This window comes from Phlebotomus papatasi, chromosome 2 (assembly GCF_024763615.1).
Source record: "Phlebotomus papatasi isolate M1 chromosome 2, Ppap_2.1, whole genome shotgun sequence".
Classification (NCBI taxonomy): Eukaryota; Metazoa; Arthropoda; class Insecta; order Diptera; family Psychodidae; genus Phlebotomus; species Phlebotomus papatasi.
The window spans coordinates 37,877,403-37,904,090 of record NC_077223.1 but is presented as its reverse complement, the minus strand read 5'-3'; the positions used below and the strand labels follow the sequence as shown (position 1 = coordinate 37,904,090).

Genomic DNA, 26,688 nt, shown 5'->3' with positions numbered 1-26,688 from the left:
GAAAGTACGATCTAAAGTCATTGAAATATGTTCGCGAAATGTCAGCTGATACTTTTTCTACTTATCATAAAAGAGCATCCCAAAAAGAGTTTAGGGGCTTCTTCTTGCGGCTGAATGTTGATTGGGGATGGAAATGAAAATTATGTTGATGGTCCTCCGGTCGATTTAAAGAAGAATCTCAACATTTAGGTATGTTTCAAGTAAGTTTTAAAAGATATTTTCTCAGTTATCTTTAGGGAATTTGCTCTAAAATAGGTATTTCATATTTTTGGAAAATGATAAAAACCAACAAATGAGGCATTTAGAGTGATTATAGCGCGATGTCTTCTATGAACAAAATTGTAGTCCTAAGTGGTGCCTATCGCCTGGTGTCAATGGATTTTTAATATTTTGTTTAGTTTATTTTATACAATTTTTTACAACCTCACTCAAAGACCATTTTTTGGCAGTTTTTAGAGAAACTCCAATTTTACACCCTGAAGGAGTGGTTTTACAAAGTTTTTAGTAATGTTCAAAATTGAAGCACAATTAATGACCTTTCCAATGGACCCACAATTTTTAAATTCTGTTCGCTAGAACCTGTGATATAAAGGATAATGTAAGGCAAAGCAGAAAAAATATAAAAGTATTAATAAAAAAAAATTGTGACGTGATTGAGCAAAACCAAAACCATATTCTTAATCAGGAGACTCGACTCTATCAAAAGCACCGAGTGAGACCTCTGAGACAAAAACCGTGTTGCATAGTGTTATTTAAGGCAAATTAAAAAAAAAACACTTTCCCGAAACAAATGCACGAAAAGTATGATTTTTCCAAAATTTGAAAAAAAAAGTATTCTCAGAAATTCTCATTCTGACAGTTTTTTAATGTATTAAAGAAGTTATGCAAGAAATAAAAATGTATTGTTTGCCCCTAGTGATGCCTTAAAAAGTGAAATAGCTCTAAATCAAAAAAACTATTAAAAAGAAAATCTAGCACAAACTTAAAAAGAAAAAGTTAATAATTCCACTAGTCTTTAAATTTATTTGGAAATGTAATTGCAAGTATAAATTATCAAGAGCTCAAAGGATTGGTGTTTTTCTTTTCGTTTCTCTGTATTTATCTTGCATTGAATTATATTTTTGAAAGAAAAAAAAAAACAAAAAATAAATGCAAATTTTATTAGCTTCGAGAAAATTTGCTTCAAATGTCAAGAATGTAGTTGGACAAGTGAAAAAAACCTATTAAAATTTTACAATGTGTATTTTATTGTAATATTAAAAAAAAAAACAAAATTCATGTATTTTAATGAGAAAGAAAAATACATAGACAAGTGAGAAAGCATATACGATTTTTTTCTCCAAATAGATTTTTTTCTTCATTTTATGTGACCATTTCTTAAAATACAACATATACTTTCTCTTTTCATAAACTTAATTTACTTCATTTTCTCTTTATAACTTCTGACCAAAATCTGAAATTCTTTTCAACACTAAATTTAGAAAAAAAAAAACTTAAATGAAAATTTCATGAGGAACAACTTAAAAAATCACTTACGCTCTTGAGTGTCCCTTTTACATTTACTTTTCTTGTTTACTTTTCTCTAAAATCGCACTGAACTTTGAGGATCGACGAGTAGCTCAAGTTCCACCCATGTCTGTCGAACGCTCTTGAAGAGCTGAAAGGAAAAAGCAGGACATTCAATATCACAAAAAGAAAGACAGTGGTAAGGCTAGATCGTCTTATTGTAGATGAGATTCTTAACGTGAATAAATCGTACTGCATGCAAATTTGACTTATGGCCTCTACACATTGGGAGCAATTTTTGTCAAAAATTGCTTTTTTGAAGGAAATTCCCTGCAGCGTTATAGGAGGAAACGTCAAATTTCTGTCAAAAACGCAATTTTTGACGAAAATTGCTCCCAATGTGTAGACACCTTTAGATCTGACATCAGAAGAGTCTGCAATAATTTTGAATCAAATTCTTGAAGTAAAAAAAGCAAGTTTTGCATTTAAAACAAACATCTAGGACTGATGAAATATCCAGAAATTTGGGACAGCTTACAATTTTGGACACTTTGAGGGTAATTTTGGACACCACAAGTAAATTGATTCAAAATACAGAATTTTCTTCCAGTATTTAATGAGTAATGATCTCTATCTAAAATATTTATTCTTTTTAGAAGATATTAATACTAAATACGTTGAATTTTGAATGTAATTTGAATTAAAATTAAAATGTAATAGGTTAAGTGTACTAAATTTCGGTCAACTTGTAATTTCGGGCACTTTTTTGTTCCTTAAATTTCCATGACTTTTTTTTGTTTTGGCATACCTACTCTAGAGATTATAAAAAGCTAAAAAATATCAAAAATATTGCTTCGACGAACGAAATGATGTAAAAAATGAGAATGAAGAGGGTCGAAATTTGCCACCAAAGCTATGTCTAGATTTTTATTCATTTTAAAATGTATTAAGAATGATTTTAGACAAAGAAGGACGGTAAACTGTCTACAAGGTAACAAACAACACTCCTTAGAGAGAAGAAACAAAAAATTCAATTTGAATTGAAAACTATTACATTTAAAACTTAACTTTTTGGTGTTTGCATGCAACTATGCCGAAATTTGGCACACTGACCCTATTTTTAATACAAATTGAATTTTTTGTCATTTCTTTTTAAGGAGTATTACTTGGAGCCTTGTAGATGATTAACCATCTATGTTTTCTTTCAAATCATTCTTAATACATTTGAAAATGAATAAAAATATATAGACATAGCTTTGGGTTATTTTTCGGCCACCTTGATTCTCATAGTTCCTTGTTCTTTAGGAATTCTTTTAAAGCCTTTTTCACATCATCTCGTTCGTCGAAGCGATATTTTTGATATTTTTTGGCATTGTATAATCTCTTGAGTATGCAAAACCTAAAAATTAATGGAAATTTGAGGACCAAAGAAGTGTCCGAAATTGCAAGCTGGCCAAAATTTGATTCAGTTTAAACAAAACAGCGCATATTTTATCTAAATAGGATAATCCTAACTGTGTTAATTTTATCTACAAAATAAAGCTTAAAATGCCTAAAGATAATTTACTTGACCTAATATTTTGATTTATGTTTGTAGGGGAAAGCGCGCTAACCTTCGGACAACTCAAGCTTTGAACATCTATTTTTCTCAATACGTTTTTAATTATTTTAACCCATTATAATATTATAGGGTGGAATCACCAGTTCTCGCCAGTGCCCCACTTCTCGCCACTTACATTGAAATCGCTATTTTTCGCAATTTATGAAATAAATGAGTCGCAATTTTTTTGTATTGTTTCTGCTTCTACGCATAGAATCGAAAAATAATAATTATTCGTTTTGGATTCACGATTTTGATCACTTTTTAGAGCAATATTTTAAGGAAGTGCATCGAATCCAACATCTCTTACCAAATGTACTAAGTGTCGTCAAATTTTCATCAGGCCAAAAATACCTATTTGGGTAAATAATTTGTCTATTGAATATTTAATTGCACTTGTGGAATACATAAAATTTGTATTTAGTCACTTAATATTTCATTTTATATTATTTTTGTATAAAAATGAGGCATGGCGAGAAGTGGTAATATTCTGGAATTGATTTTACCACCTGTCGCCATATCTTTTCAATAGGCGACGCTAACTTCACTTCGTAGATTCTCAGTTGTCAAATCTGCATTGTTTACTTTCTGCAAAAGCCCCATAATTTGATTTCTCAAATAAAAGTGAAGAAAAATCATTTAAAGAGAGTAATAATAAAGTGATCACAAGGAAAGAGAAATGGTGAATGTATTCTTTTCATAGCATTGCCTAAAATAACCGAGTGTGGTTCTTTTCAAGTGGGTGGCGAGAAGTGGTTATAAATTTTACAAAACTGGCGAAAAGTGGTAAAAAGTGGCGACGAAATGGTTATTTTTGCATTATTAATAAAAATCAGTTTTTTAAGTAGTCCAGCGTTATGTTCTAGGATTATTGTTTTCACGTATCTAGAGCCAATACATCTAAGTAACTTTGTGTCAAATTTGACTTATCTTGTAACAAGGATTCAAAAGTTATGATTAAATGAATTTAATTTTTTCCTAAACATGGCGATAGCCGGTTATTCCACCCTATAGAAGAATCTTAGATTTTCAGTACACTAACACTTTTTTCCACGTGAACAATATCATGATTTCCACAAAAAAATTAAAGTAATCCACTTTTATCAGTTTGTTCCATTATTATTTTTTTATTTGTTTGTCCTTCATCATGGGAGCGTCCAAGAAGTATTTTCTCCTTAATTTTGGCTTGTACCGTTCTTAAAATACGATAATCTGCTTTTCTTAAATAGGGTGAAATGAACGTCTATTGACACTTTAAGAACTCGTGTCAGCACCTATTGACACCCTACTCTGTACCATTTGGGATATGAAATTTGAAAATCTCTGTTTATAATAAGACGTATATTACAGAAAAAACGTTATATTACTTATATTTTACTAGATACATTAAATAATTTTCAACATTTTGACAAAAGTGTCAATAGGGGTTCCCTGTCGAACAGACGTTCCTCCGACCCTACCGCTTATTGTACTCCCGAATGAGTCTCAGTCACCCTTATATGTAAAAATGGCGCACTATTAAGATGCTCAGGAAGATCTTTGAACACTGACAAAAAATGTTAGACATTCTTTGAGAAGATGCTGTAAAACTTAGTAATTTCTTTATTTCTTGATTATACACTCGTTATCACTATACCACAGCACATTTTCACCTTAAGACATGAGCACAATACAGCAAATCTACTCTTATTGAATGAATTTGTGTGAAAAATGCTTTGCAATCCAAACGCTGCACGCAAAATGTCAACAACTTTCCCTGATTTCCCCTTAAATTTGACCTGGATCTATTGAAGAGTTGTAGCATGCTCATAACAGTCTTTAAAATTTACAAATAAGCGTAAAATTCAGTCGAGACGAAGTTTGAAGGCATTTCTTCATATACCGATTGGATACTAATAAAGAAAAAGAAGACACGTTCAGCTGAGCTGATTATTTACAGGGACAATATGGATTTTCGTGGGTTCGCGGCACAGCTACAGCGACCATCTTTGTATCTCTGGAATGGCGGTAATGGTGAACTAATAATTTCCTAAACATGATAAATTACATTAAAAAATCATAATTAGATAAAATAGAATTAGATGAATATGTATAAAAGCAAAAAAAAATTTTTGTGATTCTTCTAATTATTCTGATTATGGTCTTATAACAGGTTCATATCCGTTTATAATATTAAATTGAGAGTATTGTATAAGCATTCTCTCCATTCTCTCAGAAGATATATATATGTTTTAAAAGATTGTCTCATAGAACTCTTCAGTTTCCTTTCTCAGTAATGCTTATAGAGTCACTTTGAGCCCCTTAATGGTGCGCCACTTTTATATATAAAGGTCTCAACGACTATTTTAGGTAGTCTACAAAAGCGTTATTTAAGCAAATCGTTCTTTGAGACTTTCTTATAAGCCATGATTCGGGAATTCTATAAGACTATATTGAGAAAAAATTGTTCTTGGGTTGCCTCGTTTTTCTGTTTGAACATTAAAAAAAAAAAAAAGAAAGAGAGCTTTAGCATAAACTCACCTCTTCTAGCCAAGAATCCTCCGCCAGGAGCTCATTAAGTATCGTTGTGCTGGTCTTGGTGGGATCTTGAGCACTCCTCTCCTGCACCTTCTGCGTACACGCCATGAATAGCGTGTACTTCTGATGGCTCATCCTGTGATACAGCCTCAGATTCTCATTACACTGTCCACAGAGCGTAAAGTCCCTCTCGTAAGTAGCGCCTCCTTGGAATTCCCTGGCTGTCATTGTGACGGAATTGTAGAATTGTCCGGCAAAGCGGATGTGCACAGAAGCCACTGCCCTCAGGCAGCTGGTGCATGCCATTTGGGGCGGATAATTGGTGCCCAATTGCATGACTTCGTATTGTGGCCACATCTCCAGGGCCGCATGGAAATTGCGAGAAATGGGCCTAGCTGTCAGGAGTCGCGTCTTCAGTCCATCCACGAGACTGTCAATGGCCCTGACACTGCCCAGGAAGTACTCATCATTCTCCTGAATGATTTCCGTGAGGAAGTTCGGGTCTAGAGCTTGAGATATCAAGGTTTGGATGTAGATCTCAAAATGTTCCTGATACACCAATTTATCCTGCATCAACCGTTCGAAGGGAGTCAGAACAGGTGGAGTGGCTAGAACTTCTGATCCCAAATCCACCAGAGGCTGCTGCTGTGCCGTTTGAGGCTGCTGTGCCGCCTGAGGCTGCTGTGGAGTCTCTCGAATGACTCCCTGATGACTCGTTGACTGTGTCGGCTGTGTCTCTGACTGCTGCTGTTGCTGCTGCTTAATCGGCGACGGAACTCCATTCCTCACCCATTCCACGAGATTATTCTGTGGCTTCCGGAAGTCTTGTGGATTCTGCAGGATACTAACCCTTACATGCCTGTAATTCCTATAAGATTCTGGTAGCAAAGCAGCAAACTAATAAAAAACAATCCAGAAAAATAAAATAAATTAATCCTCAAAAAAAGCCTATTTTTTCCCTCAAAAAAAAAAAGAGAAAAGAAAACCAACCACAGATTCATTCCTGTAGACAATTTTTCCCGCTTTGAGGATCGGTTCGTACTTCTCCAGCAAATTCTTCCCATCCACTCGCCACAATTTTGGCCATTCGTGGGTAATTTCGTCCTGAACATTCACAATGAATTGTCCAATCTAGGAGAAGAACAAAGTGAAACGAACGAGAGATGGGCTTTAATATAAAAATCAATATAGAACCCATTGTATAGCTCAAACAATAGACTTTTGTTAAAATGCTTTTTTTCTCTCTTTCTCTCTCTCTCTTTCTCTGTTTTCGGTGGAAATGTGAATGGGTGAGACATTTGAAAGGTAGAGAGATGAGTTTTTCTTTTTTTTGTAGAGCCTGGGCGTCCTTTTTTTCTGTGAAAATTGTTTTTCTTTTATGATAAGGATTCTGAGACAGAATAAAATATTTCATGAATAGCTGAACAATTCTACAGGGAAAAACTTTATTAAATATACAGAGACCTTTTAGTAAATATGATTTTTGAAAAAAAGGTCGCCTGTTAAATAAACACATAAAAAATTTAAGAATTTGTAAATACAGTAGACTCTCACTCAATCGGGCGACAAATTTTGTTGACAATTTTCACGTTTAATTATGAAGCTAATTCGATCAAATTCGCTGTAGTTCTTCCTATGTTATCGTGATTCCTTATAATTGAGCGCTTTTTGTGGAATTTACAAAGGCTTTGACGCTCAATTCTATCGCTAAACCGGTTGACATTTTGCCCCATATTTCCGATTGAGAGAGAGTCTACTGTAATGTTTAATATTTGTTTTCAAAAAATAAAATAAAGAATTTATGTTAACTTTGCTTACTACCCTGGCTTTGAGGGATTCAAGCAAGCAAGAAATGTGGATACTTAAAAAAAAAACATTGTAATTTTGAATCCTTTGCTCAAACTCAACATAGGGACAATGTAATAATTCTAATCCCCCACTTTGAAATAAACATAAATGATTGTTCAATTGTAAGAGCAAAATCACATTGACAATAAAATGCTCGCCGTAGCCTCAACGTATTTCGTTAATTTACGCATTTTCATTGCAATTCTTACGCAAATTTTCCATTACCGTATTACCTTATCTCATACTCGGTGGCACTAGCTAAAAATTATATAAGAAAATTGAAGAAATAAAACAAAAATTCGATAAACGGTGAGCGAAAAAAAGTGTAAGACAAGTACAGTTTTTCTTGCTCACCATTTATCGCAATTTTTGTTTTATTTCTTCTATTTTCTTATATTATTTTCACCTAGTGCCACCGAGTATGAGATAAGGTAATACGGTAATGGAAAATTTGCGTAATAATTGCAATGGAGATGCGTAAATTAACGAAATACGGTAAGCATTTTACTGTCAATGTGATTCTGCACTAAATCTTTTTTTTCCTCTTTTCTAATCAAAAATTGTTGAGTATCCTACCCTACCGCGGTCTGTCATTTGACCGAGCGCTCGAGGAAAAAACGACCGAAAACGGTCAGTACACTGAGAGAAATCCGAAAAAGTTAAAATAACATTCCAGAAATGTTAATTTACCTTGAATTTTGATCCGATATCGGTGTAAATATTACCCTTTTAGGTGTATTAGGGGTTAAAGTTACCCTTTTTCATGTTAATTTTACACTTAAAAAGGCGTAAAATTAACATTAAAAAATGTTGATATATTTTACACCTAAAAAGTGCTAAAATTTCGAGGAAAAAAAGTTAATCGCACCCCCTTTTTTTCCTCAGTGTACCCTGCACTATTGATCCGAAATCGGTGTAAATATTATGCTTTTAAGGTGTATTAGGGGTTAAAGTAACCCTTTTCCGAGGTAATTTTACCCTTAAAAAGATGTAAAATTAACATTAAAAATTTTGATATATTTTTACACCCAAAAATTGTTAACAGTATGAGGAAAAAAAGTTAATCGCACCCCCGTTTCTTTCTCAGTGTAGGTTTAGTGTTAAGGCCCCAAATTGGCTAATAAAGTCTCACACGCAGCCAGAACATAAGCCATCAAATTAAGTCTGCGACACTCTGATATTTTTTAGTGCTAACATTGGATTTTGTCTCTTTCAACAATATTGTTTTTACGGGAAAAGGTTGTCAGACCCTCACCCAACCCTATCTAGAAGGGTTCTCTGGACCAGGACGTCAGCTCATTAGAGGTGCGGAATTGGAGAACAGTGGTGCGTAACAGGCTCGAGTGGCGACGGGTCCTGAGTCAGGCCAAGACGAGTAATTGGTTGTAGCACCGGTTAAATAAGTAAGTAAGTAAGTAACATTGGGTTATAAAATGCCCAATATGTAGATGCCTAGCGGATTTACGTCCGGTGACCGTTGAGACCATTAAACGGTTTTCAGACTAAAGGTTTAGCCCAGTTTCCGAAGGTCTCAAAATCTTAAAAAGCGAGTAATTTTATTGCATTTTAAGAACCCAATAGGTCATTTGAGGAGCTCAGAGCAAAAAAAAACGTTATTTTAATAGGGAAATGCATACGATTTAGAGTTTTTTTTTGCTCCGAGCGCCTCATTTATCCTTAATAATCCCATTCAAAGTTTTTTTTTCTAATAAATTGTGATTGATAAGAAATTAGAGCAGATAAGAGCAGAGGGGTGACCCTATTTTTGTGATTGGATTAGTAATAATAATAATAATAATAATAATAATAATAATAATAATAATAATAATAATAAGCCATATGGCTAGCTAAGCCTTAAATCTGAAGCCCGTATTATTGTGCGTTCGAAATGAACAATGGGAATTGATTTTCAGCTAATCTTCTTTGGCTCGATTTCTGGATAGATTACTCAGGCGGACAATTGATCACGTGTGAAACTACTGTTGAATCATTTCTAATAACGGTTTTTCGAGGTCAAAAGGTTAAAAGGGCTCTAGAAAGCGCATTTATCAGGTGAGTGGGATCATGTTTGGGCTTGTTGGAAAGGTCTTGGAATTTCTGATAAAACTGAACTAGTTCCAATCGGTTTTGAACGATATTTTGAGCGATTTATAAATTGTTTGTGAACCGGTAAGTAATTTTTGTCCGAAAATCAATGTTATTACTCTTTAGTTTGAACTATTTTGTGGAATCTTTTGAGTGATTAATAAATCAGTTGAGAACCGGTAAACGGTAAATGATGCGAAAGTATTTTTGATGTCTAGCATTTAAATTATGAATTCGAGCACTTCGCAAAGCCAAGGACGCTTCTTGTAGATCTTTGCATCTACATGCAAATCTAATGCATCTTTGTTGAAGGTGAATAAAAAATATATGTGAAATATGGAAGATAAAAGTGATTTAATTTGAAGCTGCTTTTAAGAACAACTTTTATAAAAGGTCGGACAGGTTGATTCTGTGAATAAATTTGTCTTTTTTTGTGCAGTCAAATCATGTCGACGAAGAAAGAAATCCTTAATAAAGCGAAAGAATCGTTGCAATTGAAGTAGTAACTTTTGAGGACGGGATACCGGTGGGGAAGGCTTCCACAAATCGTTCTGATTTACTAAAAGAAGCCCATAAGGAGCACCTGGTACTCCCCAAAATAAGTGAAAGAGACCTGTAAGGGAATTCTGTAAATTTTGTGGCACTTCCACACGTGAGCTCAAAAATGCAATTTCTTGATGTTTTAATGAAATCCCTTTACTTAATGATATTACTCAAATTACTCAAATATAGTCAGTCAGTCCTGAAGGGGAATTCTGGAACAGTATGACAATGTCTTATGACAAATGACAGTATGACAACAGTATGACAATGTCATATGACTGAGAATCAAATAGCCATTGCAAGGAGCTCTATGAAGCTTTTCGTAACTGATAAGAGTCTGATTTGTGATAAGTTCTTCTGGATTTATCATATAAAAAATTTTAAATTTGTCATATGACATTGTCATACTGTTACAGAATTCCCCTACTGGTTGATTTGATTCCTAGAATTCATTGTCATTTGAATTGCCAGAAATCTCAAATGTGTGTATTTTGGCGATGATACGTAAGCTGAAATGACAATGTCATGGATACAGGATCGCATTTTCGAAAAAGCTCTCATGAGATTCGAACACAATTTGTCATGACATTGCCAGAATGTTACAGAATTTCTCTACAGGATAGCATTAAAAGCCAGTGAGCGTCGATTGGCGATTGCAAAGAGCTCTATGTCATAGAGTACTTATGCATAGAGCTAGATATGTCAAAGAAAATTTATCATATGACATTGTCATAGTGTTACAGAATTCTGTCATATGACATTGTCATACTTTTACAGGATTCTCTCATATGACATTGTCATTCTGTTACAGAATTCTGTTATATGACATTTTCATACTGTCACATAATTCTGTAATACAGTGCTGTCTCGCTATATGCACAGTTTGGGTACTTTTTTTGACAGTTCTCTCTCTGAATATGCACAACTTTTTTTGAAATTCCCAACGGCTTTTTTCTTTCTTTTAATAAATTATCATTTTTTATTGTTCTAGAATTTCCCGTGTTATTTTAAATATAATATGAAACAGAAAAAATAAAATTAAGAAAATTAAAAACAAGAAAAATTAGTTACGAAGAAAATAATTTTCTTTATTACTTTGTCAAAATGTAAACAAATTGATTTTGAATGCAACCGACACAAAAGCTGTGCATATAGAGAGTGTGCATATAGAGAGACAGCACTGTACGACATTGCCATACTTTTACAGAATTCTGTCATACGACATTGTCATATTATTATAGGATACCCCAACAGAGCTACTTGCTTCATTGCTTAAAATGTAGAACAAAATTTGACATGAAGACTTAAAATAAGTGGAAAATAATTCTGTAGGTTATTATTATTACTAACCTTAAAACCGTCCAGATTTTCCGAATGCTCTGGTACATGTGCCTTCTGTCCGTTGGGCTTTTCGTGCATTTGGATAACAGACTCCTTGGGAATCTGCTGTTCCAACTCCAAGCTCACTACTTCCTCCTGCACATCATTCTTCATCGGCAGAAAATCCCTCATTGAATTTCCTAAAAAGATAATTTTTCAGTAACTCTAAAACATTTTCTCAATGAACCATAAAAAAATTACCTCCTTCAGACATCTTTCCCATATCTTCATCCTCATCATCGTCCTTCATCTGCATAAAGTTTTCCATTGGAGTTCCTTTTTTTCGAATAGGATTTTGTTAGTGTGGGAAATTTTAGTAAAAAATATTTATTTGAAGTGTTGTACCTGCTTGAGACATTTTTCTGATCTTATTCCTCATTTCTCGGGTCTTCTTGATTTTCTTCTTGCCTTTCTCGTACTCATCGTCATCATCATCAACTTCGGGTGTCCATACGGGATCTGCATCGGAATCCTGAAATTCCGCAGGCTCATCGTCTGATGCTGCACCGGCAAAATCCTCAGTATCAAGTGACATATTGAGGAGTTGAAGAACACTGCGACCTTTTGCCTTTCGATGGGACATTTCACGACGCAGTGGCACTTTTGGTTTTTTTTTGAGAAAAAATAACAAACACCAAAAGCCAATCCTCCCAGACGGGATGGACAGATGTAGTGCCAAAAAGGAATCCAGGATAAAAGTGACATGAGAGAGAAAAATGTGTGTTTTTTTTGTGATGGAAAAAAGTTGAAGGTGATAAGATGAAAAATAAAAAAAAAGATTAATTAATTTGAAATTATCAAGTGAGATCCTCCAATTTCTTTCTCTCGTTCGGAATTCCTCAAAAGTTCTTCCTTGGCTTTTTTATGAGCTTTTTTCCTCTGGACTTTTAAAAAAGCTTCTGGAAGACTTTTTTTTATATTGTTTTTTTTAGAGAATTTCCGAGCATTCGGCAAAGACGGTGAAGATTTTCTTCTCTACTTTTCTTTTTTTTAAATTGTTTATCGAAATGACCGAAGGCTTTTTTCTTTTAAAAAATTGTTTTTTTACATTCCTACAAATATTTTTCGCTCACAGCCCGTCCATTAAACCCCTTGAGATTTTTATTTTTAGTTTTTTACATTGATATCTTTTTTTTAAATAGAATTAATTCCATTTGACCTAGTAAGGGTGCTACCGAGAAAGAAAGAGGATCATCACTGTTTTTCTTTTAAATTATTTTCTATTTCTTTTTTTAAAAGAAATAAACTCTCTCATATCATTTTTTTTTTGGTGAAAAGAAAGAAAAATTAGAATCAACGCAGTTTCCTTTAAAAAAAGAACATTTAAAAACCTTTGTAAAAAAAATCTCAATATTTTTTTCAGTTATATTGGATTTTTATTTTTTTTTTAATATAATTTTTCCTGATTTTTCTTTCTCTTGTCTCCTTAATATTTCATTACAAGATGCCTATATTAATAGTTATATTAATGCTTCTTCTCACCATTTTTTCACATTGTTCCTTTTGCATTTTTTTTTCAATATTTACGATCCTTATTGTTGTATTTTTCTTTTTTTTTCTTTACTTCTCATTTTGTGTGCTTCTTCATTCTTTTTGCTATACAAAATATGTACAATGAAGTTGTTTCATACAACAGAACAATTTCTTCAATATCTCTTTATCATTTTTTTTTGTTTATCTTATTCACGTTTTTTTCTTCTTTCGTGAGCTAACTTTATCATTGAGATTTCTTTTGTATCTTCCTTATTTTTTTTTGTTTTCATTCACACAACTTAATTATTAATTTCTCATTTTTTTTTTTAATTCTATTGAGAAATCTTTTTGCTTTTTCAGTTTTTCTTGCATGTTCTTTCTTTTTTTTTAAAAAAAAAACTATATACACTTTAGTATTTCAAAATTAAGAGGAATTTTTTCTACATTTTTTTTTTTAGTTTATGTTCTTAAGTGAAAATTAATATCAGATTTTTTTTATTTTACATTCACAATTTCTTTTTCGACAATAAATTTTATAGCTTTCACTTTTTTTCCGCTTGAATTCTTTCAATACAATTTATGCAATCACTTTCTCAAAATTTCTTCTTCATTTTTTTTCTAAATTGTTTTCTAAATGAAAAAAAAATCCATTTTTTTTTTCAAACTCACAATACTTTTAAGTGAAATGACGGATTAGCTTGGAAAGGACAAAAAGAAAACTGAAAACTAATGAATAATTTCTTTTTTACTAATTATATCTCAGTTTAGAGGAATTAAATATTGTAAAAAAAACTAAACTTACTCTTCACTCTTAATTAGTTTTTTTTGTAATATTTTTTTTACATTTTTATCATTTTTTTCTGTACAACGAGAAATATTTTTAAAGAAAAAATAAAATACTGCAACTAAAATGAGTTGAACTTTCGCAAAAAAAAATCTTCTTGAACCTTTTCGATTCGATTTTGTTTTTTTTCTCATCTTTTCCTGTAATTAATTACATTAAATGTAAAAAAAAGTGGATTTCATCTAACAATAATTATTTTAAATTAATATTCAATCCCACAGACTTTGCCCGGTAGCACCCGGCCCGCGAGCTCTTGTTCTATTTTAAACACTTTTTTTTGTTCTATCATATCTGTATTCACTTAAATTGAAAATAAAATCGTATTTTTCAGAATTATTCAAAACCCAGGAATACATCCCAAGTTTTTTTTCTCAATATTTGTGCATTATACAAATAATTTCTTTTTCTTTAAATGAAAAATACAATTTTGTAAGATTCATCATTGACACTTTTAAGTTTGTCAAAAAATTATTCAACTAGTATGACATCACATTCTTCCTTTGCTGTTCGTTTTGAGATTTTTCAGATATACATTCCCTTTTTCTTCATCATCACTCATCCATGTAATTCTGTTTTATCCTCTCATTCTTGTCATTTTCTTCATTTTCTTTTTTATTAATTTCTTTTGCAAAATATTAAAAGTTTACCTTTTATACAATTAATGGCACATAATGGCATTAGTTTTATATTTCCCTTAATAAATTATTCATATCTAGTTTTCACCATTATTTTTACTTATTCTAAAATTTGTGATGAACATTCTGTGTTTTTTTATATATTGCGACAATATAAAAATTAAAGCCATGAACTTAAAATTTTGATTTGACTAAGCTTCGTTAAGATAAGCTGTTTCGTTAAGTTATCTGTCAACATTCCCATTTGAAGAGGATTTTTTTTTCGTCCAATTAGCTGAACTTATTCAATTCTATTTGTATGGCGTATAATATCAAGGATAAAGTGAAGGAAAGTAATTGTTAAACATTTCTCATCAATAATTCATTAGGAATTTTGTTTAATTACAAAATCACTAGTAAAATATTGTATTTCGATATTTAATTTACCGTAGACACAATTGTCTCAATTCTGTGACCAAGAAGAAATTTTGAAGCTGTCAAAGAATCCCACGATCAAAATTTCTGATATTTCTTTGCGAAACTTGAAGTGTCTTAGCTAAGCATCAAGACTCAAGCAGGGGCATGACATTACCTATGCTTCCCAAATGTTTCTAGCGTGCCGAAAAAACTTTTGAGTTTATTAGCTGTTTTCTGTCATTGTAGAATAAATTAGCCAAAAATTCTAATACAAAATAAAAGCCAATTTAATAACGAAGAGGCAACCGAAAACCCCAACTTGGCAACCTACGTAGTTTTGAAGATATCTCGTGAAATGTGTACGAAAACAGGAAAAACTTTACACTAAAACTGGTTGCATTTTTCAGAGATAATGTCACCTTCCTGACTTCAAGAGTCTTCACACTTAACGAAATGTTAATTCTATCGAACAAAATCTTTGTTTTTTGGCAGAATTTGCAAAAATGCGACCATTAGAAATTGACAAAATTAATTTAAACAACAATATAGGCGCAAACACAAGTGAAGTTTAATTCTCCAATAGTGTCTTGGCTAAAAGGTAAATGGAACTCTATTTGTACAGAAATGTCGTTTGATGTTCGAAAGTTTAAACGCAAAATTTGAATTTTAAATTTTAATTTTACACTTAATTTTAATTTTACTGGAATATCACATTAAAAATCTAGCAATAGAGTTACTTAGTGATTATGAAGGGATTTAATAATGAGACTGAAATAGTAAGCGTCTTTGCTTCGTGAATACCGACATATTTTGACATTTGAGCACTTTGAAATTCGAACAGAAAGTATTTTCTATTCCTAGTAAGTACAGCCACCTTGCGGAATTATTAAGAAGAACGCCTCACTTTTGGCTTTTTAAATAGATCTTCGAAATTTTAACTCCACTTGTATCTGGTAAGATTCCTCTCGTTCTGTAATAATTTCCCCGATTTAAGAGCTCTCCCCGGTTGAAGTTTCTTTTATACCGATTCGAAGGTATATCAGAAAGAACTTACCTAAAAACCCGTTGGAAGTTTCAAATTTTAAACCAACGAGACACAACAGTCAGTTCATGAAAAGAACATTTAATTTAATGAAACTGCAATTCAAACGTTCTGCCATCCTGAAATTCTACAAAACTAAACAAAAATTCACTTTTTGCAGCAAACGCTTACACACTGTTGTTGACATTGTTGACGATTGAAGTGTCAAGAATGCCGAAATTCGAAATGGCACAACAATCAGCGCTAAAGTAACAAGTTCGTGAACTCGCACTTTAAGCCTCCGGTAGATTTTCGAATAGGTTTGGCTTAGCTTTGGAGTGGCTTTGCCTCTTCGAAAGGTTATTATTAAATTCAATTCAATGTATTTCTCCTCAAATAGGCTTAGTGTGGCTACCGACCGACTTCACTACCGATCTCATCAGGTGAACGACAGAAACCACTGAATCACTGATCGTATATTCCAAATACATATGTTTACAATATTTTATATCGTTTACGTAATATCGTTATATAAGATTGTAGAAGTTGTTGCGCGGGATCAGGGCTGATCGAAGCTTCTATCAATTCTATTTGAACAAAATATCGTTGATGTTCGAAAAGTTCAAGTTGAATTTCGAATACTCAAGGATGTCAAATATTCTTTTCTGTACAGAAGTAGATCTTGAAAAATTCGAAAATCTAAGATCCAAAAAAGAGAATTTCTTACTTCTTGATAATTCCACAAGGTGGCTGAAGTACATCCTGTTTGAATTTCGAAGTGCTCAAGTGTCAAAATGTGACGGTCTTCACATTGTTGTGAGAAAAAAAAAAGAAATCAACTACGTTTACTGTTCTTGTCCGATTATTTAATCACTCCATAATCACTGAGTAACTCTTGCCAGCTTTTTAGTGTGATATTTGATAGATTTTTCCCATCTTGTTCGAAAATTTAGTATGAAAATTCGAAATTGAATTTGAATTCTTCGAACTTCAATGACTTTTTGCGCAAATAGAGTTCCATTTACCTTTTATCCAAGACACTATTGGAGAATGAAAATCTACTTCTGTTTGTGCTCATTATGTGCTAGATTGGTGAGACAAAAATATTTCAAATTTAGTTGCTTACACGCTTTCCTTGTGAAAAGTAGTACATCTTAACACTTGAGACATTTCGAAATTCAAACATTTTTGACATTCATGAAACCCAAAACCTGAAAAACTTTTGAGTTTAGCTGTTTTTGATCATAGTAGAAAAATATACCAATAGAATTTGGAAAATAAAAGTCGAACTAATTTTTAACTTAGTTTTGAAGATATGAAAAATGCATAAGACAGAAAAAATAGCTCTTAAAATGGTCATCCTTTTGCAAAGCTAATGTCAGTCCCCTGGCAAAAATTTTGACATTTCGAAATCTTTATGGTTTGTGTCTTGGACCTAAAGATTCCGAAGCGTTTGACAGATTTGACATTTTAAAATTTTCTTGATTTTTATCCAATCACAAAATTGAGGCAATTAGCTATTTTGCGACTCTGTAAATCCTGCAAAACAAAATCAACAACTTTCAATCCTAAACGATATTTCCAGCATCTCCTTGACATTTCCTCCATATGGTGTTGTAAATTATTTTGTGCTACTAACAGTCATCAGTCTGTTCTATCCATATTATTAAATCATCTTTCTAACTTTAAGATACTTTCAAAAAAATATTGAAATAATTAGAGAGACATATATTTTAAGGTTAGGAATAGTTTTTTTTTCTACCGAAATTTCCTGTCAAAGTGAATGTCATACTAGTTAGGCCATCACAACTGAATTTTCTTTTTTTTTAATGTAAATTAAAATTTTGACATGCGTCAGATTGAGACCCTTACCACTTTTAATACATTGATTTTTACGAGCCAGACACTAGGATGGAAGTAAGTCGCTTTTTGGATAGTACACAATACAAAAACAAAAATTGAAAAAATTATTTGTGCTGTGAATGAAATGAGATATATTGTTCAGAGAAAAAGATTAAAATAAATAATAAATAGGTGACAGAATAAAAAAATATATATATATAGTTGATACTGGGAGCGAAAAATAAGTTTTAAGAGGATTAAAACAGAGGGATAAGGAGATTATGCTCTCAAACAAAAATTGTCGTTTTGATCTACACCCGTCAACACATGTTTCGTCAAAAAAAATGAAAGGTAATTATTGACAGCTGTCAGAATGTTTGAACTCTGTTCAAATATTTATTGCCATGAAATAAATTTAAATAAGTAAATTGTTGCTTTCCAAGCGAAACAAGCTTGAATGCAAGTGACACATTGACAAGTATCTGTCAATTTCGACTTGTGGTTTCTTATCTGAAATTGACAGCTGTCAAGTTTGAGTAAACAAAAAAACATTTTGACAGCTGTCACAATGACATCTTTATCAATATGACATAAATGTCAGTTTATAGTGGGAAATAAATTGACGAAAAATGTCCAATATTTTTTTTATATATATCTTACACGACCATGGCGATTGTGTGTGATCTTCACCATCTTTGCCGTCTTAAATGTAAATCAAAGAAGTTAAACGCACCTTCGTCTGGCTGCTGATAATATGACTGTTGCATCATCTGTGGCGGTGGCTGTGGATGATGATGATGGGGGTGAGGATGGAGGGGGAGGTGTGGAGGAGCTGTGGCTTGTACGACACTCGGTGTTGGCTGGAGTGTTTGCAATGTATTCTGCTGTGGTGGTTGCTGTTGCACACGTGTCTTTTTACCATCTTTACCAACAACATCATTCTTATCAACCATCTTAACTGCCTTCTTACGCTCATCATCTTGCTCATCGTACTTGCGTTTTGAATTATTTCTCGATTGTTGTTGATAGTACCTGCCATCATCAATTTCACTGGTTTGACCCTGATTGCCACCACCAGGATTGATAATTTGCTGTGAGTGTATATTAACACCATTGCTTATTTGCTGTTGATTTGGATTGTATGCTGCTGCTGCTGCTGCTTGGGTATTTTTCATCGTTGATGTTGTAGATGATGTTGTTTGACTACTAGCAGCTGTTGATGATGCATTTGCCGCTGCTGCCGTTCTTGACCATGTGGCCTTACGACCACCCCGACTGGCCGGTGGGGGTGATGTATCGCGTTCACCTTGCAAAAACTTCAAGTATGACCCCATAAAACCCGATCCCACCCCCTTCGGCAGATTGTACTTCTTCTCAGCAATGGACTTTGCGATATTTTGCTCCTCTTGCTGTTGTTGTTGTTGCTGTTGTTGTTGTTGTTGTTGTCCCGCTACCATCGTTGACTGTCCCATCGTATTCCCTACAATCTGCTGATGCTGTACTGGTGTTGATGCTGCTGCACCACCACCACCACGCTCTGCAAGAAATCCAAGTTCTTCCTCTATATTGGGTACTACAACTTTTGGCGGCTCATCTTCGCGCACATCGTGGCTATTGCAACTATCTAAACTACTTGTAACATTATTAGAATTACTACTACTAGGGTTATCATCAGGGACGGGTGGATGCTGATAGACATCCACCCCTGAACTGTAGGCGACGGCATCAGTTTGTGATGCTAGGGAAAAATCCGTGGTGGGATGATGATGGGCACCCGGTGCCAAATGGAAGGCAGGAAAATAGGGAAGGGGCGGCGGATGGGGTACCATTAGTGATTGTGCGGTTTGACCAAAGCTCGCCTGTGTACTAAAAGCACTTCCCGTATTTCCACTAGATGAAAACATTTTGGGCGGTGGAGGTGGCAAATTCCACCGTTCAAGATCAAAAAATGATCCATTTTGCTGTTGACCACCATTTTGACCTATTCGCTGTACTGCTGCTGCTGCACTCTGTTGTTGATTAGCTGACACCGCCGTTGAACTATGGGCGGGTGGTGGTACTCGATTATGATAGTACTCCTCGTGGTTGTCACTTGTAGCTTCCTTCTCGCTGTCACTTTTATCACTGGTCACCTTACGACCTCGCCTCTTCGGTACTGGTGTCTTTATTTCAATCTGTTGCACTTCGCTTGCTCCTTGTTGTTGCACCGATTGTTGTGTTGTTTGCTGTGTCTGCTGTGACACTTGTTGTTCAGCTTGCTGCAATGCCCTCACAATACTCATGGGATCTCCTCGACAATTACTCAAATCCTGTAAAATTGTTATTCCCGTATTTGATGCTTGTTGTTGCTGTTCGTAATTTGTTGTCGTATAAGTACTACGCTTTGTCTGTTGTTGTTGTTGATTGCTCTCCCAGCAATTCTGTTGTTGTGGCGATGGTTGCTGCTGAGGTACCCTATCCTGGGCATATCTTGTTGCATCAGCCACAGCTCTTGTGATAACGGATGAGTACGCTACGGGATTTTGAATGGCATTTGCACGTGAGATTGTGACATCTAGAGGACTCCGGGGTGGATGGTGAAAGTGCTGCTCAGTTTGTTGCGGTGAGGACATTGAGTTCATGGGAGAATTGTACATGGGATAGTTGGCCGGACTGGGCACATGACTCATCTGTGGGGATGCCTGAGAATGCGAAGGAGTCTGATGTGGACTCGGTCTTCGACCACCCTCACTCGATCCCGTTGATGCTGAACTTGAATATTGTGAATCTGTGGCGGCCGAACCAACACTCCCACTACCACTCCCTGAACTCGATTTTCCCACACGCGTAAATGTAACTTCAACCTCTTTTGGTTGTTGCTGCTGTTGTTGTTGTTGTTGTTGATAGTGTCGGTATGGCGGTGTTGCTTGCTGAAATGTCTGCATGGCAGGTGAATTGGTATTTGGTCGATTATTATTATTGACCGGTGATGATTTACTAACACCCGTTGTCGTACCATACGAATTCAAACGTTCGGGTACAGTATAGCTGATTGGTGATGATTGTGGCGGCACCTCCACCACCCTCTCCCCATTTGTCTCCGGATACACTTTACTCTGTGCCTTTGTCATTTGTTGCTGTTGCTGTGGTTGTGGTTGCTTTTGCAACTGCGGCGGACCTAAATACTGCCTACCTTTCAATTTAATTGGTGTCTGTACAGTGGATGGTGTTGTGGAGGATGTGGATGAGGAATGACCAGATGTGCTATTGACAATTGTCGCTAGAACACGATAGTCTTTGGATGGGGGACTCGCGCTTACAATAACACACGATTGACCGACATTATTATTATTATTATTGCTATTATTGAGCGAAGACGAATTAGATGCACTTGAACTTGACTTACTTCCACCTGGACTGCTACTTCCGAAATCTCCCTGATTGCCCGCAGCTGGCGCTTTCTGACTTATCACCGTCGATGGGTAGCTCGATGTTAGTGATTCAGCAGCAGCTGCTGCCGCCGCCGCCGCTGCATAGCCAGCTGGTACACTCTGGTAGAAATTACTCGGAGCGGTAATCTTATTGGCGCTGGACACTTGTGGAGATGCTGAACGAACAGCTGCTGCAGCAGCAGCTACTTTGTTAGCCGCCACCGCAGCAGCTGCATTGGCCGCCAACTGTGTATTGATGTGATACAGTGACTGTGCAGCAATGTGAGCGTTGAAGTTGTCATAGACAGATGCAGCTGCCGCCGAGGCAGGATTACTGCCAGTTGCCGAACTCTTACTAGATGCACCACCACCTGGACTCGAGGGGACATTCTCATGGGGCAGGATACCAAAGGGACTTGGCAATTGATTTCCACCACCTTGCCATGTTATCGTACTCCCAGAGGCACTGCCTGATGCAGAACCTCCGCCACTGCCACTTCCACCACTGGACGCTTGCTCAAAAAACGCCGACGTCTGGGGCTGATGATGTGCCGCTGCCGGAGCAGCATAGTCACTTTCAACGGGTTTTGTAACCACAGCCGCTTGAGCCAATGCTTGCCTATGCTGTGCATTGATCGTCGAACTGTAGTGAGCCGGCTTTGGGTTGGGATGATGCAGAAATGGCGTAAATACTGCATCATACCCAACGGTTGGCGGTGACAAAAAACCACCAGGATACGCCGAACTGGCAGATGTACCTAGGCTCGTAGTATGAGCAGCCTGTGCCAGTAATTGTGACGTTGTGGCCGGAGCCCCAACTGTTGCATTATTGGCAGCTGCTGTGGCCAAATGATGGTGAAAGTCCCCACTAGTCGCCCCAGCAGCTGCTCCAGCTGCTAGGCGATTGTACGTATAGGACCAAGGGCCCACAGGATCCATCGCCTTGGATCACCTTCAACACACAGCACCTACGTAAAACTGTCACTGCGTCCAAGACGCACCTATCACTCTTCAACACACCTTCCTCCAGATAATCTCAAATGTCACTATTCTACTATAATTCTACGTATATTTTCGTCTTATGGATAAGTGTGTGTCTCTGATGAGTTGAGATAGCCCCACGATCTCAGCCAATTGACCACATGGTTGCCACTGCAAAAGGCAAGAGGACACCATGTTAGTGTCATACAATTTATGAGAATTTAATCTCATAACTTTGTTTTCTGTAAGGGCAAAAATCACATTGACAGTAAAATGCTCACCGTATTTCGTAAATTTACGCATTTTCATTGCAATTCTTCTTACGCAAATTTTCGATTACCGTATTACCTTATCTCATACCCAGTGGCTCTAGGTGAAAATAAGAAAATTGAAGAAATAAAACAAAAATATGATAAACGGTGAGCAAAAAAACTGTGCTATTAATTTCTCTTAGTTTTTTTTTTTTTGGCTCACTGTTTATCGAATTTCGTCTTATTTATCCAATTTTCTTATATTATTTTCACCTAGTGCCACCGAGTATGAGATAAGGTAATACAGTAATCGAGAATTTGCATAAGAATTGCAATGAAAATGCGTAAATTAACGAAATACGGTGATGTTACGGCGAGCATTTTATTGTCAATGTGATTCTGCCCTAAAATCTTATCATTTAATTGTATGTTTCTCTACTCTAATCAATTTCCTTTCAATCTGAAAAATTGATTATGAATATTAAAGAGAAACTGTCCAAATCATCTCATATTCACGATACCAAAGAACAAGAATAGTTCTCATGGAGTTGTGATTGAAACAGAAGTGGTAGTGATTTTCCACATATGTAACACTGATTATTCGTGCAATCAAAGAATAATCTGCTGACTTCATGTGGATTAATACTTTTAATATACATATCGTTTCATTTTGACAAAAAGAAGACAAATACATCTGACGGTTTTTGAATTAAAAAAAAAACTATTGCTAAGGAAAGATCATGGAATATTTGAAGTCACAAGTATTCTAATTTGAAGGGAATTTCCAAAAAAAAAGTTAAAAATTTGATACAGTTGGAATACTGTTGTAAATGTTCTTGTAAAATCATCACTTGGATCAGTAACTGCTCTAAAGGCGTCTACACATTGGGAGCAATTTTCGTCAAAAATTGCGTTTTTGACAGAAATTTGACGTTTCCCTCTACAACGCTGCAGGGAATTTCCTTCAAAAAAGCAATTTTTGACAAAAATTGCTCCCAATGTGTAGAGGCCATAACTGCATTTCCATTGTATCTGACTTTGTGATAAACAACTATGCAGAGAAGATGTATCGTTCCCAAGGAAATACAGATAAAATACAAATATGCAGTCAACATAGTTACTGATACAATCAATGATATTTTAATACATAATCCGATATTAAAATACAAACACGACGATTTTCTTACGAAAAAATCACCTAAGCATCTTTAAAAAATGTTGCTTTTCATTTATTACGACGGCTCCATTCCGTACTATTCTAAGACGACTTAAAATTATATAACTCTGATCGATACAGTAGGTGTCAAAAGTTTGTTGCCTCATGCATGTTCGAGAAACCGGTGCAAAAAAACGATAGAAAAAAATTACTTTTTAAATTTTTTCTTTTCGCAAATTAGTTGCCTGTAATCCGTAGATCTTATTTATGTATATTTCGGAAAAATTATTTAATTTTATTTCATATAAAAAATAATTGTTTTCCAAAAGTTGTTTATTTTTCATGCGTCAAAAGTTTGTTGCCTCATTTGAAAAGTTACTCACAATAATGGTCAAAAACATGCAACAAACTTAAAATTAACCGGCTATATTTTGAGTTTATGTCATTTGAGAGGCCAATGGTGGGTTTGGACATTTTTAAATTTGTCTATGGTAAATAGATGTATATACGAGTAATGATAAATAACAAGAAATAATGTTTTTTGATAATTCATAATTTAGGTTAAAATGGCAAGTTTAAAGGAGTTAAAGGGTATGAAATCGTCCAGAGGTACTGCCGGAATGAATCTGCGTTGTTAGTTACTAGATTTTATGAAAAATCATGAAAGATTATACATAAAATATTCAAATATTATATTACTGAGGTACAAGTACATCTGAAAAACGTTACTGGAAGACCTAGGGTATCGACTCAGATGGTTGATAACAGCATTGTCAGTATCTCTGATAGTGACCCAATGATGTCTGCTTCATAAATTGAAAGACAGTTGGTTGCTGAAGGAACACAGGTCCTTACTGTTACAAAAACAAGCCCATATTGAAAGAAAATGGTAAGAATGTTAGGGTGGCTCGCATTATTCACATTAGTCACTATCAGTGATACTTATAATGCTGTTATGGACCTTCTTAGTCGAAACCTTAGGTCTGCCAGTAATGTTTTTTAGATGTGATCGTACTTTATCACCATATATCGTGGCGATTTTATGTATATTTTGTAGAGATTTTCCATAAAATTAAGCAATTGACGACGAAGATTCATTCCGGCAGTATATATGTACAATTTCCCCTCTTTTAACTTTTTGTAATTTGCAATTTTTAACCTAAATTATAAATTATCAAAAAATAGATTATTTCTTGTTATTTATCAATACTTTTATACACATGTATTTACCATAGACAACTTTAGAAACGTACAAATGATCAACTTTTGGAAAACAATAATTTTTTATAAGAAATAAAATTAATTATTTTCTTCGAAATATAGGGGAAAGTGACCATGCTTTATACTGCAAAATGATTTCCAAGGTTTGTGATTATTTTCTGATTACCACACAAACCGAAGCGATTCTTCCACTATAACAAAAAAATGTCTCACTTATTAGGTTCATAATCCAACCTCAAATAGTTCCTGGAAATCCTTAGATTTTCCTCAAGAAAATGGAAATTCAGTGGCGATTTTTATACAAGTTGGGTCCGGGGACTTCCTGTATAATAATTGATTCGACAATTCGGAGGCCCATTTTCACTGTAAAAATTGCACCGGATACAAAAAATTGCACATTAATATTTAGACGGAACTCTAATCTATCTGCTTAAATCGTTTGTACGACTGGTTTTTAGTTTTAAAATCACTTTTATGTAATTTTTTCTAAGCCATGTTTTTATGACATTAGGGCACTAGCGAAAACCATTTTTTCACTTTGAGTCCAAGAAAATGTCACTTTGCAACCTTAAAATTCAGGCAACAGGGTTGAAGGTTATGTCAATTGTCGATAAAATTGGAGGATTACAATAGGTGTAATTATGAAAGAATCACATCTAATGATAGAATTGCCACTTTTAAATTATCATTCATGGACCCTTCTTAAAATATAGGATGGACACAGGTAGAATTTATGAATTTGTCACTACCCTCAAAAACAGTGTCCCCAAGTAAAAATATTTTTACATAAATATTAATACTGATGAACCCTTTATGTGCCTATGATAGCAATTTTCCTGAACAGCAACATTAATTAAGAAAAAACTTATGAAATATCATGTATTGAAATTACAGTTTTGGACCTATTTTTGATTTTTGCTTCCTGAAACTAGGAAAAAAGAGCTAGGTTCCTAATTTTTTCAGGAAGTGTGAGACTTAGGACCAGCTATTAAAATATATTGCGAAGAGTCACAACTATTGATTAACACAAGAAAAAAATAGTTATTTTCAAGCTTGGATCGTATCAAGCATGGTCACTTTCCCCTATAAACAAAATCTACGGATTGGAGAATAATATGTAGAAAAATTTCCCAACACACAGAAAATTTCCCTTTGTCTCCAGCAAGCGCGGGTGCAATCGTGGAAGTAGCTATGACACTTTTAAGAATTTGTGATTTTGAATTTCGGCACTTTGACCGGGACTCCCTTCGAAGATCCTATGTCTCTTTCTATAACCGTTCAACCTATAGAGCTGGGGACAGCCGGACGTACAGGCAGATAAACAACGTGACGTCAAAAAAAAAACTCGAAACTACGCATGCTACTTTTGTAATTAAAAAAAATAGGAGAACCCGGTTCAAAATTAGCAGGATGTAAAATTATACAGTGCGATGTTATAGTTCGCATAAAAAAAAACAATATTGTGCAAACCACTATTTATTCAAAGAAAATAACTCCTTTCCTATTTATTGAATATTTATCAGTCTGATTCATATTTCTTTTTTACAAATTATACACGAAAACACATTCCATTTCTGGTTTATTCTAGTCTCCCCAACAAGAGGTCCCGGACATTGCCAAAACACAAAACTTGCAAATATGCGATTAGGTTCTTAAAACAGTTGCATAAACGCAGGAAATATCTTTCAAATCGCAAAACATTTTCGGCGCCAAGTGATTTGTTTTTAAAGATAGAAAGTGAGAGTAATAAAGTACTTTTTTGCCTTAAACTTCTCAATTAAATATAAAATATTTAAAAATTTTACTTTTAGATAGAAATGGTTTTAAAGATTTTTTTTTTTTAAACAAAACTAAGAAGTATTTTTTCAAATTTACTACTGTCAAAAATTATATAGGGTGAGTGGGATAATTTGAAATCGGATCTATATAGAATGAAATTTTAAGAATTCCGCAAGGTTTTAGATAGGCAAAAGGAGAAT

At 34.5% G+C, this 26,688-nt stretch overlaps 1 protein-coding gene across 2 annotated transcripts in view; it reads right to left on the bottom strand.

Moving 5' to 3' along the window:
- Nucleotides 1-1,220: 1,220 nt before the first annotated feature.
- LOC129804086 (AF4/FMR2 family member lilli-like) overlaps nt 1,221-26,688 on the bottom strand; it is a 30,558-nt gene continuing 5,090 nt past the window's right edge. The window contains exons 3-10 of one of the 2 annotated variants that reach the window (XM_055851119.1): nt 21,076-22,252; nt 18,424-19,245; nt 11,825-12,079; nt 11,681-11,755; nt 11,450-11,619; nt 6,614-6,754; nt 5,627-6,520; nt 1,221-1,657 (exon numbers count right to left, since the gene is read on the bottom strand). In XM_055851119.1, coding sequence (XP_055707094.1) covers nt 1,583-1,657; nt 5,627-6,520; nt 6,614-6,754; nt 11,450-11,619; nt 11,681-11,755; nt 11,825-12,079; nt 18,424-19,245; nt 21,076-22,039 — 3,396 coding nt within the window. In that variant the 5' untranslated portion in view covers nt 22,040-22,252 and the 3' untranslated portion in view covers nt 1,221-1,582. The remainder of the gene's footprint in view (nt 1,658-5,626; nt 6,521-6,613; nt 6,755-11,449; nt 11,620-11,680; nt 11,756-11,824; nt 12,080-18,423; nt 19,246-21,075; nt 22,253-26,688) is intronic. The other variant, XM_055851120.1, reaches the window with a different exon arrangement.